General features: G+C 42.2%; 1 protein-coding gene across 1 annotated transcript in view; it reads left to right on the top strand.

Moving 5' to 3' along the window:
• Positions 1-13,397, top strand: part of WDR36 (WD repeat domain 36) — a 33,051-nt gene that overhangs the window by 7,508 nt on the left and 12,146 nt on the right. The window contains exons 7-16 of the mRNA XM_083403852.1: positions 1,068-1,200; positions 1,638-1,813; positions 2,728-2,848; positions 4,172-4,237; positions 4,659-4,742; positions 6,231-6,385; positions 7,576-7,690; positions 9,089-9,254; positions 10,354-10,462; positions 12,348-12,427. Of these exons, the coding sequence (XP_083259978.1) occupies positions 1,068-1,200; positions 1,638-1,813; positions 2,728-2,848; positions 4,172-4,237; positions 4,659-4,742; positions 6,231-6,385; positions 7,576-7,690; positions 9,089-9,254; positions 10,354-10,462; positions 12,348-12,427 (1,205 nt within the window). The remainder of the gene's footprint in view (positions 1-1,067; positions 1,201-1,637; positions 1,814-2,727; positions 2,849-4,171; positions 4,238-4,658; positions 4,743-6,230; positions 6,386-7,575; positions 7,691-9,088; positions 9,255-10,353; positions 10,463-12,347; positions 12,428-13,397) is intronic.

Below are 13,397 nucleotides of genomic sequence, written 5' to 3'. Positions count from 1 at the left end.
TAAGCACACTTGTTAGGAAGTAAGCCCCAGTGAGGTTAGTGCTAAATATATGCATCCAAAATTTGATTTCAACCAAACGTCCAATCTTAGGTGGAAGAGTTGTAATTAAAATGTTAATGTGTGCTGTGAGTGGTGTGGCTCTGAATGTATGTTCCCTTTCTGTGCGTTCATATATTTGATATGAAAGACAATAAGGTTTGCACAAAGGCTTGCAAGGTGTTGAAAACTGGGCTTCAGTGTTAATACAGTATGTTCTGTGGCCTGTTATAATCAAAGAGTGTGTTAAGTTAGAGGTAGAGGGATGAATCATATGAAACAAGCAAACGTATGCTCATGGATCAAGACCTCTGAACAACCCTCTGGAGTGGTGGGCTGTAGTTGGGGGGGGTCAAATTAAATCTCCCCCCCCCATGCTCCAAACGAGTACAGCATGTGTGCACAGAGCACCATTGAATCCAAGTGAAAGTTTACTAAAGAGAGTATTATTAGAGAGTATTAGTCTACAGCTTCCGCAGCTTTTTTGCCCTGGCTTCAGATGGTGAAACGCACTCCAAATAAAGATGTAAGTAGGTGTAAAAATGTGTAGAACTAATTTGTTTGCACTTCCTCCACAATGGCAACATTTTGATGAAAGCTGACCAAACCTACTGTATCACCCGAAGTCTCCTATAGCCTCTCTTGCTGCTTCTGTGGAGGTTGAAGGAAACAAGCAAGATCTTGGAGTTAGCATCTCACCCAGTCTGAACTCTGAGGCTCCTTCCATTTTGGAATAATGATTACATGCATCTCATTCTATTCAGTATGCAATAATAAAAATGCATGACAGTAAACAAGCTTTGAAATTGGATAAGTATCTCTTTGATGCAGCAAGCTCATTCTTGTCTAAAAAGTAACAAAAGCCTCATTAGGATGAACTTGTGTGCTTACTCAGAACTTGGTGATTTCATTCAGGTGTGCCCAGGAAAAGTTTCTAAGGGAATCTTACCACACATTCTTAATAGGTTATTTATGCTCAGTTGCAAAATATAAAAAGTTGCTGTTGTTTAATAGTATAACTTTCTTTGCAGGCCCCAGCAGTGGATGTCATTGCAGCAGGTCTTGTGTCTGGTTACATCATAGTGCACAATATTAAATTTGATGAAACGCTGATGAAATTTCAACAAGACTGGGGTCCCATAACAGCAATATCATTCCGTACAGGTACACTTCAGCACTTATTAGAAACCTCAGACATGAGTTAAAGCCTTAAGTTGAAATACAGATTTAAGTATAAGCTACTTGGCAACTGTTGCAAGCTATCATAAGGCCAGGACTGACATTTACAGGTCATTGGTCTTGCTGTAGTTGCATTCAGACAGTCCTCCAATTGATGGCTTGAAGATCACAGATGATTCTGAACGTTCTATTCTCCCCTTGCATGCACAGTTGTTATGGGAATTTTTCTGGTCTAATCAAACGATAGTTTATTGTTATGTCTGAACAGGAAAATTGTGGCGCGAGTGATTTAATCACTCACCCTCTCCACATCAATTTTGATGTTAGTTGGCTTTCTTTCCCAGTTGTATGCTCTTCAGTATTACTTGTTTTGATTTAAGGTTTCTGTATTTCTGTTTTGTTTCTTTTCTGCATGTGATCAGATGGACACCCAGTTATGGCTGCTGGAAGTCCCGTTGGGCATATTGGGTTGTGGGATCTAGAAGAAAAGAAACTTCAGGGCCAGATGAGAGGTGCCCATTCTACAGCAATTTCCGGTATGACGTTTGTCCAAGGGGAACCACTTCTTATTACCAATGGTTCGGACAATGCAATAAGGGTAAGTTATATGGCTTTAACTCATTAATAATCCATTTCCAAAGTGATTTCCCCTGCCCCTTTCTGATGATCCTAAGATGATTCATGCACCTAGTCAAGTACTTTATTTTATTACGGTCATAGACCAGCATAAGCAAAACATCTAAATAAATAGCATAACAGTATAAATCTAAGCGAATAATTATTAAATAAATAGGAGCAAGAACCAACGTAGATTTAAACGTATACACAGAATACTTAATTACTTAATTCATCTAGAAACACAATGTATATGCCTTCTTTTTGTTCTTGGGAACAAAAATACTGTGTAGTTGTGCAAAACTGTTCCGGGTAGAGCATTATGGTGCGTCTGTAAGATGCCCTCTTATGTTCGTTGTTGCATAATTTGGTTTCATTTGTTGAGAAACAGCAGGCAATCTGCACAGTTCTGCTAAGCCAGTCATTACTAGTGATATAACTATCACTATCTGGTTGAAGATTTAAATGAGCAATTATGTACCGTTAAATCACTTCCTCCTTCTCTCCCTGTCCCCAATCTAGAACAGTCTTTTTACAAGTTTTCTTTTAACAAGAAAAGGCATATTTGTGCTCTTGGATAACATTTTAAAAATCACTTAGTGTGCATTGTTCCCTGTTCTTATAAAAAACACAAAGATTAGGATCCAAGTACTTACGTTAGGAAATACTTCTTTGCTAAAATCAGGAATTCGGAAGCATGAAGTATCTATAATTTGCAAAAATAACAGAGAAGGTTTTGTATGTCCTTGAATGAAACATGAGTGTGGCCACATACAGAGCTTCTGAATATTACTAGTTTATTGGTTTATTACTGTGCATTTATTTTGCTTCAAGCTTATTTTCAAGTCTTGCTTTCCTTTACACTTGTTTTCTTGCGTTTGTTTCCTTGTTGAATAGGTATGGATCTTTGATGGCCCTGGAGGAAGTGGCAGATTGCTGAGATTCCGAATGGGCCACAGTGCACCTCCAACGAAAATCAGATATCATGGGCAAAATGGGCAGCAAATTCTCAGTGCCGGTAGGAATTCTCCCAGCTTCCTGTTATGTTGAAATGAGTAATACTGTTTTTGGATCAAGTCACATGAAGTTCAGTTTCTCGTGATTAAGGATTAGTCATAGGCCAGCCAATTTATCTCTGACTTGTTTGGTTTTGCTCCAGTATGCAGGTTGGATCTTGAACATAGTTTTATCTTCCTCAATTGCTGCTACTTAAGTTGACAAAAATAGGAGTTTCGAATTCAAATTGAAGACGTGGTTTTCTTGTAAAAGTCGGCCCCTGTCCAAATAACGTAATACAATAAGCCCACAACTTGTTCACGCATTACGTAATGTGATTAGAACATTGCACAGGGGGGAATGAATGAATGAATGAATGAATAGGGAGCCATGGAAACCCACCATTCTCTGATCTTTCATTTACTGTATTTTTTGCTCTATAAGACTCACTTTTCCCCTCCTAAAAAGTAAGGGGAAATGTGTGTGCATCTCATGGAGCAAATGCAGGCTGTGCAGCTATCCCAGAAGCCAGAACTGCAAGAGGGATTGCTGCTTTCACTGCGCAGCAATCCCTCTTGCTGTTCTGGCTTCTGAGATTCAGAATATTTTTTTTCTTGTTTTCCTCCTCCAAAAACTAGGTGCGTCTTGTGGTCTGGTGCATCTTATAGAGTGAAAAATACGGTATTTATTTCCCCACCGGCACCAGTACCAGCACACCCAGCTATATCTTCCTCTCTCACAAGCATCCCAGAGCCCTCGCACCACCTCCCCAAAGTCCAGTAAACATGGTCACACCTTCCTTACCAGCCTCTGGGAAGGAGGTGTGCGGGCTCTGGGAGCATCTCAGAGGCCAGTAAGGAAGGCACCCTACTCGCACTCAGGACCCTCCCAAGACCTTCCCAGACCCTAGTAAGCAGCTCTCCGCCTGCGGGGCCGGGAGGGGGGGAGGTCGAGGGAGCATTCCTGACTTCGTTCGATTTTGCCTTTGTGTTCAGACCCCCGGAACTGAACCATTGTGTAAGTAGTGGGCCCAATGTAATTTAACACTGCATTAGGAGATAATTTCAAGCTTTGTTGATTGGTTATTAACCAACAGGACACACTGCTGGCAGAATGAATTCCTCCCTCTCCTCTGCAGCCCATCTCCTTCCCCAGAAAATATACCCGGAAGGGTTAGAAGATCCTCCAGAGCAGAGAGGAGGGGGAGGCAAGTCAGTGGTGAGATGTTGGATGCAAAAGCAAGGTTTTCTCCAACAATTTCTATAACGGTTTACATTTAAAAGTTGCCTGAAATGAACTGATGCATAGGGTATACCTACTTTTTTTTTTTAATGTTCTACTGTAGGACAAGATAGTACCTTGCAGTCATTTTCCACGGTGCATGAGCGATTCAATAAAAGCTTAGGACGCGGTAAGTGGGACGACGCAATGCATAATCAAATGTCTGTGAAGGTATTTTGGTGTATTGAAGCTGTACGAGTGCTAAAATATTGTGTAGCCGCTCGGTGAACCCAGATTACTTATAGTTTCTAGCTGCTCTTTGTTTGCGCTCAGACTCTTGTTGTTTAATGACTGGTAAACAATCCTGAACCAGAGGGAATAATATTCTGTAAAGAAAGTTCTATTGAAATGAGTGAAATTTCTTATGATAAAATTTTTTTGTTTGTGCTTTTGAAACTTAACACCTGATCCTAATTTCAGGGAAAATTTTCTTTTGACGTAGTATTGGGTGGTGGTGTGGCAGAGTTATTAAACAGCCTTCCCTAAGACTTAATATGTTCAAACTGTCAGTGCCTGCCGTACATTTGTGTCATGTTTCTCATCTCTTGAAGGTTCCATAAATAAAAAGAAATCAAAAAGGAAAGGACTCCGGTATGATACAATGGCTCTTCCACCTATTACAACATTTGCTACAGGTGCGTAATTCTTTGCTTGTCTTGAATGAATGAGGTAATACGACATCAAGTCTCCCCCCCCCCCCATTGAATAGCATCTTATGTGGCTGATGAGATTCCAAGTAAATCTAGAATGACGTGCATTGGGGGAAAGAATGCACACTGATGGGAACCAAAGTGGCTGTGACTATCCAGAAAAGTAATTGGTGGATGGCTCAGTGAAAACACTAACTCACTGCGCAGTTGTGTTGAAAAGGTCAAATCCCATGCTGGAGGTGATTGTAGAGAAAAGATTGAAAATGAAAGGCTCCTCTGATAATGGAGATGTACAGAAATCTATAGTGCAATTCCTATCAGCCTATTTGTATATTTTTGGCGTTTGCTGCCACGTCGTGTTGTGATGGGCGCTGGCTGACCTCACATTAAAAGCAGCATAGACCAATTCACAGAGGGCGGAACTATCTAGGGCTGTTGGCTATGACAATGAAATGGAACTTCTTGACTTGGTGGCAGTGTGCTGCAATTAGATGTTGGAAGCAGGACACTGGACTGCATAGACTACTAGTCTGATTACACAGCGCTGCTCTTAAGTTGTTTTTTCTACTCTCAGTGCAACAAGTTCCTCCAGCCAGGTGGAACGCTCTGCCTCATGAGACCAGGGCCCTGCAGGATCTGATTTCTTTCCGCAGGGCCTGTAAGTTGTTCCACCTGGCCTTTGGCTTGGAGCCAATTTGATTCCCTCCCCTCCCCCTCTTTCTTTTTTCTTTTTCCTTTCTCCTCCTGTGATGAGGCTGCATTTTAATATTTTAATGTTTCAGTATTTTAATCTTGTATTTTAATCTTCTTTTTAAGTTGTATTCATGCGACTTGTTTTTATTATTGCTTGTTAGCTGCCCTGAGCGCGGCCTTGGCTGGGGAGGGCGGGGTATAAATAAAAATTATTATTATTATTATTACTACTACTACAATAGGTTGTTCTTACAATATTCATTCTGTTAAACGTTAAGTGGGTAGTTTCCCATAAGAAAAACATGCTGTATCAGGCCAGTGGCCCATCTGGTCCAGCATGCTGCTCTTACAGGGGCCAAGCAGATGTCCGTGGGAAACTAGGGAGCAGAACATGAGCACTCATGCACTCCCTCCCCCCCCCCATGTGGTTTCCAGCAATTGGTATTCAGAAGCATTGCTGCCTTCACCTGCGGGGAATAGAGCATAGTCATCATGGCTAGTAGCCATTGACAGGCCCCTCCACCATGAATTTGTACAGTCCTCCTTTAAAGCCATCCATAGTTGGTGGACTCCTGGGGAGCAACTTCCATCGTTTGACGGACTTCCTTGTGCTGGATGGACTCTTTATAGTTGGGATAACGGCAGACATGGAACCCCTTTACTGTAACCATGTATTAAATTAAACAACTGTTATAAAATGTGTGCAAAGCTATTTTTCCATGGGGCAACTGCTTCTTGATTAAGAGTTTTGCCTTTTAACATATTTTGATTGTGTTGCAGAGGTGGCCCGTCAAAGTGACTGGGATGGGATCATTGCTTGCCATCAAGGATTTTTAACCTGTACTACCTGGAATTATCAGAAAGGGTCAATGGGAATTCATAAACTGACGCCACAAGACTTCAGCAAAAATAGGCCTCTTGGTGTATATGCAACAGTAAGGGTTTTTTAAAAAACTGATTGAAGGATATAGTTCTGTTGTTGTTTTTAAGTGTACTGAAAAACCCGCTCGTAATTCAGAATGACATAACCAAGATAGGTTGATGTTGTTGTTGTTAAAGCAATAGTATATTTAAAATACAATAAACCAGATGCACAAACAGAGAGCCATCTGAGGGCCCATTCTTGTTTACCTAAGACTTTAGGGCTTAATTGGAGGGCAGTTAGGTATGTCTGTGGTTGGTTGGTTGGTTGATTGATTGAGTGTACTTATATGCCACTTTTTCACAAAGCGGCTTACAGGAAACATCCAAAATGTAAAAAGGCAAGCATACGAAATACAGAGAGCATGTCAGTAAATTCAAAAATGACAAAAATCAACATTTTGCTGCAGTTTGATTGTTAAATTTGGTATTACAAGGAAAAAAGCAGTCTAGAGTACATAAATACAAAGAAAGCAAGTGTTAACTGACAAGAAGGGTTCTCGTTCTGGTCTTCATGCACACCAGGCAGCCTGGCTTAACTACAGCTCAGAGGGGAAGGGACTTCTCAGCAGGCTAAGTGACATACAACTGCCGCTCATATGTTAACTCCAGAGGAGACTGGCAGCAGCAAAAGGCAAATGCTTGGGAAGACAATGACGGTCAGTCTCTTCCCCTGCCTCGAAGTTACCACTTCTGGTAACTTCTGTTATTATGTTGTAAATTGCTCTGACATACTTTAGGGTAAAGTGGCAAATAAATAAAGTCAAAACTCGGTTCCTGAACGTCTCCGTTTTGGAATGTTTCAGCTCCCGAACGCCGAAAACCCAGAAGTAACTGCTCCGGTTTTCGAACGATTTTCGGAAGCCGGACATGTTTTTGGGAAGCGTTTTTCATTTTTTCCCATTGACTTTGCAGCCAGCCCATTGATCCTTGGTTTTTTTGAACTTTTTGGAAGCCGAAACGGTCTTCCGGAATGGATTAAGTTCGGAAACTAGGCTCCACTGTATGCTAAATTGCAAAAATAGCAAGAATTTTTCTTTATCTGAACATCTCAGTAATTTTTTGAAAGTAGAATCTGTTTGTATTGAATAGTGTCTGTTTAAACAGTTAAGAAGCTGACATTGTTAATCACAAATATTGGAAGTAAGATTTCAAATATTTGCTTCTATTAAAAAAACCTTGTTTCTTTCTTTTTCCCCAAAAGGCAGTAGATATCAGTTCCTGTGGAAACTTTGCTGTAATTGGACTTTCAACAGGACATGTGGATGTATACAACATGCAGTCTGGCATTCACAGAGGGCGTTATGGCAAAGAAAAAGGTGAACATGGGGCACTTAGAAAACATTCTGGTTGAAATCCAATGCTGCCTTTTCTGTCGCGAAATGTCTTTTAATCCAACCAAGGCACCTGCTAATGTAAAAAAAAAAAAAAAAAGGGAGGCAGAGATTTTTGCCAATTCCTTCTCTCTGCTGCAGCTCTCTGTGGCCACCAAAAGTCTGCTCTAGAAGGCTGGAGGACCCTACATAACAGTTTGGAAGATCGCATAAGTGAGAGGCAGGGTGTCAGTGAAATTTCCCTCCCCATATATTAGTGGGTGCCTCAGCTGAATCAAAAGCTGTTCCATGAGCGGACAGCTGCATCAGAGTTTACCCTCTTAACAACAGTCTCAGTGTTGTTGAGACTCTGGATTGGAAATACATCCTCAGAATGCTCTCCTGTAACAATATGGCTATTACTGCTATACAGAGAATGGGATGTGCTGGCTTGTGTTTGCTCACACCTACGCTGAACATCATTTGTAGTATTTGCCATGTGATTAGGAATATGCGTGTACACGAGGAAAGCATATGCATACAGGGATGTAGAAGAACATATCCAACTGCAAGCACAATCTTTATTTTGTATTGCAGAGGGTGAGCATAAGCCAATGAGCCCTCTTCGGCACATACTGTGTGACAAATTTCCGGCTGCATTTTCAAATGTATGAATGTTGCCAGCAGATTAAATTGAGCCTTTGGATTTGATGTGCTGCAGAGAAGAGGCAGGAAGCTTTTGCACAACACTGACCTTTGGTTATAGCTCAGGGGTCGGTATCCTGTCGCCTTCCAAATACTGTTGAACTCCAACTCTCATCAGCCCCAACTGTTATGGCCACTGGTCAGGGATGGAGCAAGTTGTAGTTTAGCAAAATGTGGAGGCCCACAGGTTAAATAACCCTCCTATGCTCAGACAACAACTAGATGGATCATTGCATGCCTGTATATTATGATGGCAATAAAGCAGCAATAACAAAGGTGCACATTGTTACTTCATACTGGAGTAGGGAGATGCTTCTGATACACATGCCTGCCTTCTGCCTGCACAGTGAGTTGTTAAGTCGTCTCTGCATTAACAAGTTTGGGATTCCAGTTTCATAAGATAGTGTGTCCCTTGTGCATTTGGTGGCATGGTTTAGCCATGCAGAATGAGGAAGGAAGCTTTACTCAGGATCTCAGTTCCACGCTGAACACAATGTACTGCACTACAGGAAAAATATGACAGAAAGTGAATATGATTAACCGTGGTATGGTATCTATCTATTCCTGAAGGATGTTATATTGTGCTTAGATTGTGAGCTGTGCTAAGGATCTGTATATAACTTTATAATAATAAATAGTTGGAAGCTGCTAAATTAAGGTGGTGGAATATTAATTGACTCTTTTTCTTCGCAATTAAAGCCCATGAAGGCTCCATAAGAGGAGTAGCCGTGGATGGATTAAACCAGCTGACAACCACAGCAGGAAGTGAAGGATTGATCAAGTTCTGGAACTTCAAAAGCACAAAATTTGTTCACTCTATTAACCTCCCTTCTTCTCCAAGTAAAATGTTGCTTCACAGAGACAGGTGGGATTATTGCAAGATGTATTGTTTTTAATAACTTCTCTTACTTCAGCGGTGATATTTTCATAATTCATATTTGCAGAGCACAGTTGTACTAAAAGAGTTTCACCCCTCCTAGTTTCTGAAATACGTGCCGCCTCCCTAGTTTCTTCATGTAGACAGGGTCTTCTTGAGGGTGGCCCTGCAGGCCTCCCTTCCAATTAAAATTCACTTGGCCTCTTCAGTTTTGACATTCAAGAAGGCTTTAGAAAGAGGGTGGCTAATCTTTTCTGGTCCAAGGGCTGCATTGAAGGTTCGTCATTCACACAAGCATATGCATGCATGCAGATACAGCACACAAAAACCCAGGCATGCAGACCAGACATCCATGCACACCCACCCACATGCACACAGGTGATGAATAGAACCATTTCCTTCTGCTGTGATACAGCTTATCTTTCAAAGATGGCTTTCCCCCCGCTTGCATGGCACTACTATTAGGAGATCTTGCCAGTCATGAGCAGGAGAGTGTCTCCTTCCTCCCCGGCCCCCACCCCCGGCCTGTAAGACCTAACAGTGATGCCGGAAGAAGAGGAGACACATTTGCAAAGTGAAGAGGTGCCTGAGTCTGGCATTGGCATTGGCTTGGCAGGCTGGATCTGGAGCCACTTAAAATCTTTACTGTGGCCTTTCCTTAAGAGAAAGGGTCTCATCTTGGATTGTATGTATGCATTCAGTGCTTAGTATTTTGCCTGATGCTTCATTGTTTTTATTTCTCCATATGCTGCTTTGTGAAAAGCAACAAATAAATAACTGGAATAATCTTAACTGATGAAAATAATAAAATTATTGTTGTGATTAGGTTCTTACCCTTTACACATCCAACCCACTACAGTCCCCTGTCCATTTTGCTCATGATGCCCTGCTTATATCCAGCTTTTGCATTTCCTTTCCCCTGCGAAAGCATTTAGAGTAGCCTTACTCTAAACATCTATTGGGGGTTTCCCCTAAAGTTTGTGTTCCAAGAATATCAATAACAAAGAAGCATAATGCATTATTATTTTTTGCCTCTTCCTTAACGTGTGTTTGATATTCTACTTTATATTCTTCTTTATTTTACCAGTTGCATTCTGGGAATTGTTACGGATGACTTCACCATTAGTGTCCTGGATATAGAAACACGAAAAATCGTGAGGAAGTTTTCGGGGCACCAAGGCCAGATAAATGACCTGGTAAGTTTGTATCTATTTACTATCAATTGTGTAGAGGTTATGTACCGCCAGAGTTCATCTACATTGGGCAGGCAATGTACTGACCTCCAGATTTTGCAGACTGCAATTCCCATCATCCCCAGCCAACATAGCAAATGGTTAGGGAGAATGGAAGTTGCAGCCCGCAGTATCAACAGGGTACTATGCTGCCTACCCTAACCATCATGTTAGATCTTTGAGGTTTGTGCCGAAACAAATGCATATTCTTGTATGTGGGTCAGTTGATTTGGGGTCACCTAATCCTTTAGCAGGGACGCGGGTGGCGCTGTGGGTAAAACCTCAGCGCCTAGGACTTGCCGATCGCATGGTCGGCGGTTCGAATCCCCGCGGCGGGGTGCGCTCCCGTCGTTCGGTCCCAGCGCCTGCCAACCTAGCAGTTCGAAAGCACCTCCGGGTGCAAGTAGATAAATAGGGACCGCTTACCAGCGGGAAGGTAAACGGCGTTCCGTGTGCTGCGCTGGCTCGCCAGATGCAGCCTTGTCACGCTGGCCACGTGACCCTGAAGTGTCTGCGGACAGCGCTGGCTCCCGGCCTCTTAAGTGAGATGGGCGCACAACCCTAGAGTCTGGCAAGACTGGCCCGAACGGGCAGGGGTACCTTTACCTTTACCTTTAATCCTTTAGCAAGAGTGAAGCTAAGGGCATGTGGGCCTGAATGGAAGACCACTGGGAGTCCCATGGACACTGAAATTTCTAAAAGAAGAACAGGAATATGAATTATAATAAATGATGTGAATGGATACAGTTGCTATGTACTAACTTAGTGTGAAACACTGGATATATTCAAAGCTGAAGAATACTTAGGAAAATAAACATTTTCCTAAGTATTCTTCAGCTTTGAATATATCCAGTGTTTCAACAACTCAACATTGAAATGCTTCTTTGTTGCTAGTGTAGCTAGAGCATCATCCCAATTCTTTTTTTAAAATATTCATTATAATTTATAAAATATAAAATACAATGATTGCAAGGATATATCAAGTAAAATACCTGTTCCTGTAATACCACGTGTGTGTGTGTGTGTGTGTGTGTATCATGCAGCTACAAATGCCAATAATATAAATTCAAAAATTATAACATAATATACTGCATAGATAAATGGTTGTAATTAATACAGTGGATGCTTGGGTTGTGAACATGATCCATGCGGGAGGCACGTTCGCAACCTGCAGCGCCATGTCTGCGCATGCGCGGGTTGCAATTTGGCGCTTCTGCGCATGTGCGCCCGCCGAAACCCAGAAGTAACCCATTCCAGTACTTCCGGGTTTTGACGCAGCCTGAAGCGTCTGTAACCCGAGGTATGACTGTATCATATTGTATCTAGTCTTCATGAATTCAACTAAGGGCTTCCATTTATATTCAAGTTTTCTCTCTTATTTACCATATTTCAGCCATATTAATTCTTTATGCCAACCTCACTTTTTGCCAGGCTTTCTTTCCCTGTTGCTGGTGGCTTTATTATTCCATTTTTGCAACACAACAAACATACAGTGGTACCTCGGGTTACATGCGCTTCAGGTTACAGACACTTCAGGTTACAGACTCCGCTAACCCAGAAGTAGTACCTCGGGATAAGAACTTTGCTTCAGGATGAGAACAGAAATCATGCAGCTGTAGCAGGAGGCCCTATTAGCTAAAGTAGTGCTTCAGGTTAAGAACAGTTTCAGGTTAAGAACGGACCTCCGGAACGAATTGAGTTATTAACCCGAGGTACCACTGTACTAGCAACAAGTGATAAATTCCATATTAGCTCCTTACGCTTGACCCATTCATCCAAATATACTAGTAACATTGTCAGGGGAATCTGTGCAGCTGTTACTCAAAAGACAAATCATAATTTTTTGTAGGCTTTCAGTTCTGATGGCCGCTGGCTAATAACGGCAGCTATGGACTGCACCATTAGAACCTGGGATCTGCCATCTGGGTGGTAAGTAAATTTAGAGATTGCAGAGAAACTGCTACTTTGATACGTTACATGTGTGTACTGACAAAAGAGCACATTCAGTTTTAAAACCTTTCTATCTTACTCTTAATATGTATTAAATTAGTATAGCAGCCTTCATCCAAAGATCACTGGGTGGTTCACATAAAAATACAAAACGAACTGATCTACTTGCAAATATCTTCATTTATTTGTGTTTTATTGCCTTTATGCCTGAGGATTGAATCTGCCCTGCCAAAGGTACACAAGAATGATATCTTGTCATACTCAGTTTCCAGTCTCAGCTGGCAATATATTGAGGCACTTCTTTGCTTCGTAGGTAGATGAGGGCTTGAGTTTCTTAAATTTTTATTTTTAATAGAAAATGGTGCTTGCAATGTCTGATGCAGTTTGCAAGAGACGTCATGTGAGCGGGGGACTCCCCACCCAAATAACCCAGTGCTTCATCTGCTGTGGGGAAGTGGCACCTAGATGTAATACAGTGCCCCCTTTCCGAAGAAAAATTGTATCATGATGCTAATCACGTGTAGGCTCTGAGTGCCGGGAGGAGAAGGGGCATCCAGCCCACTCGACCAAACAGAATGTTACGTCTTATATGGTAAAGGTTCTAACTAAAGTTAGAATGGGCAGTCCCTACATTTCAGGGACGCGGGTGGCGCTGTGGGTTAAAGCCTCAGTGCCTAGGGCTTGCCGATTGAAAGGTCGGCGGTTCGAATCCCCGTGGCGGGGTGCGCTCCCGTCGTTTGGTCCCAGCGCCTGCCAACCTAGCAGTTCGAAAGCACCCCTGGGTGCAAGTAGATAAATAGGGACCGCTTACTAGCGGGAAGGTAAACGGCGTTTCCGTGTGCGGCTCTGGCTCGCCAGATGCAGCTTGTCACGCTGGCCACGTGACCCGGAAGTGTCTTCGGACAGCGCTGGCCCTTGGCCTCTTTGAGTGAGATGGGCGCACAACCCT

The sequence above is a fragment of the Podarcis tiliguerta genome, assembly GCF_965153285.1.
Source record: "Podarcis tiliguerta genome assembly, chromosome: 11".
In the NCBI taxonomy this organism is placed as follows: Eukaryota; Metazoa; Chordata; class Lepidosauria; order Squamata; family Lacertidae; genus Podarcis; species Podarcis tiliguerta.
This window is presented reverse-complemented; position numbering and strand designations above follow the sequence as displayed.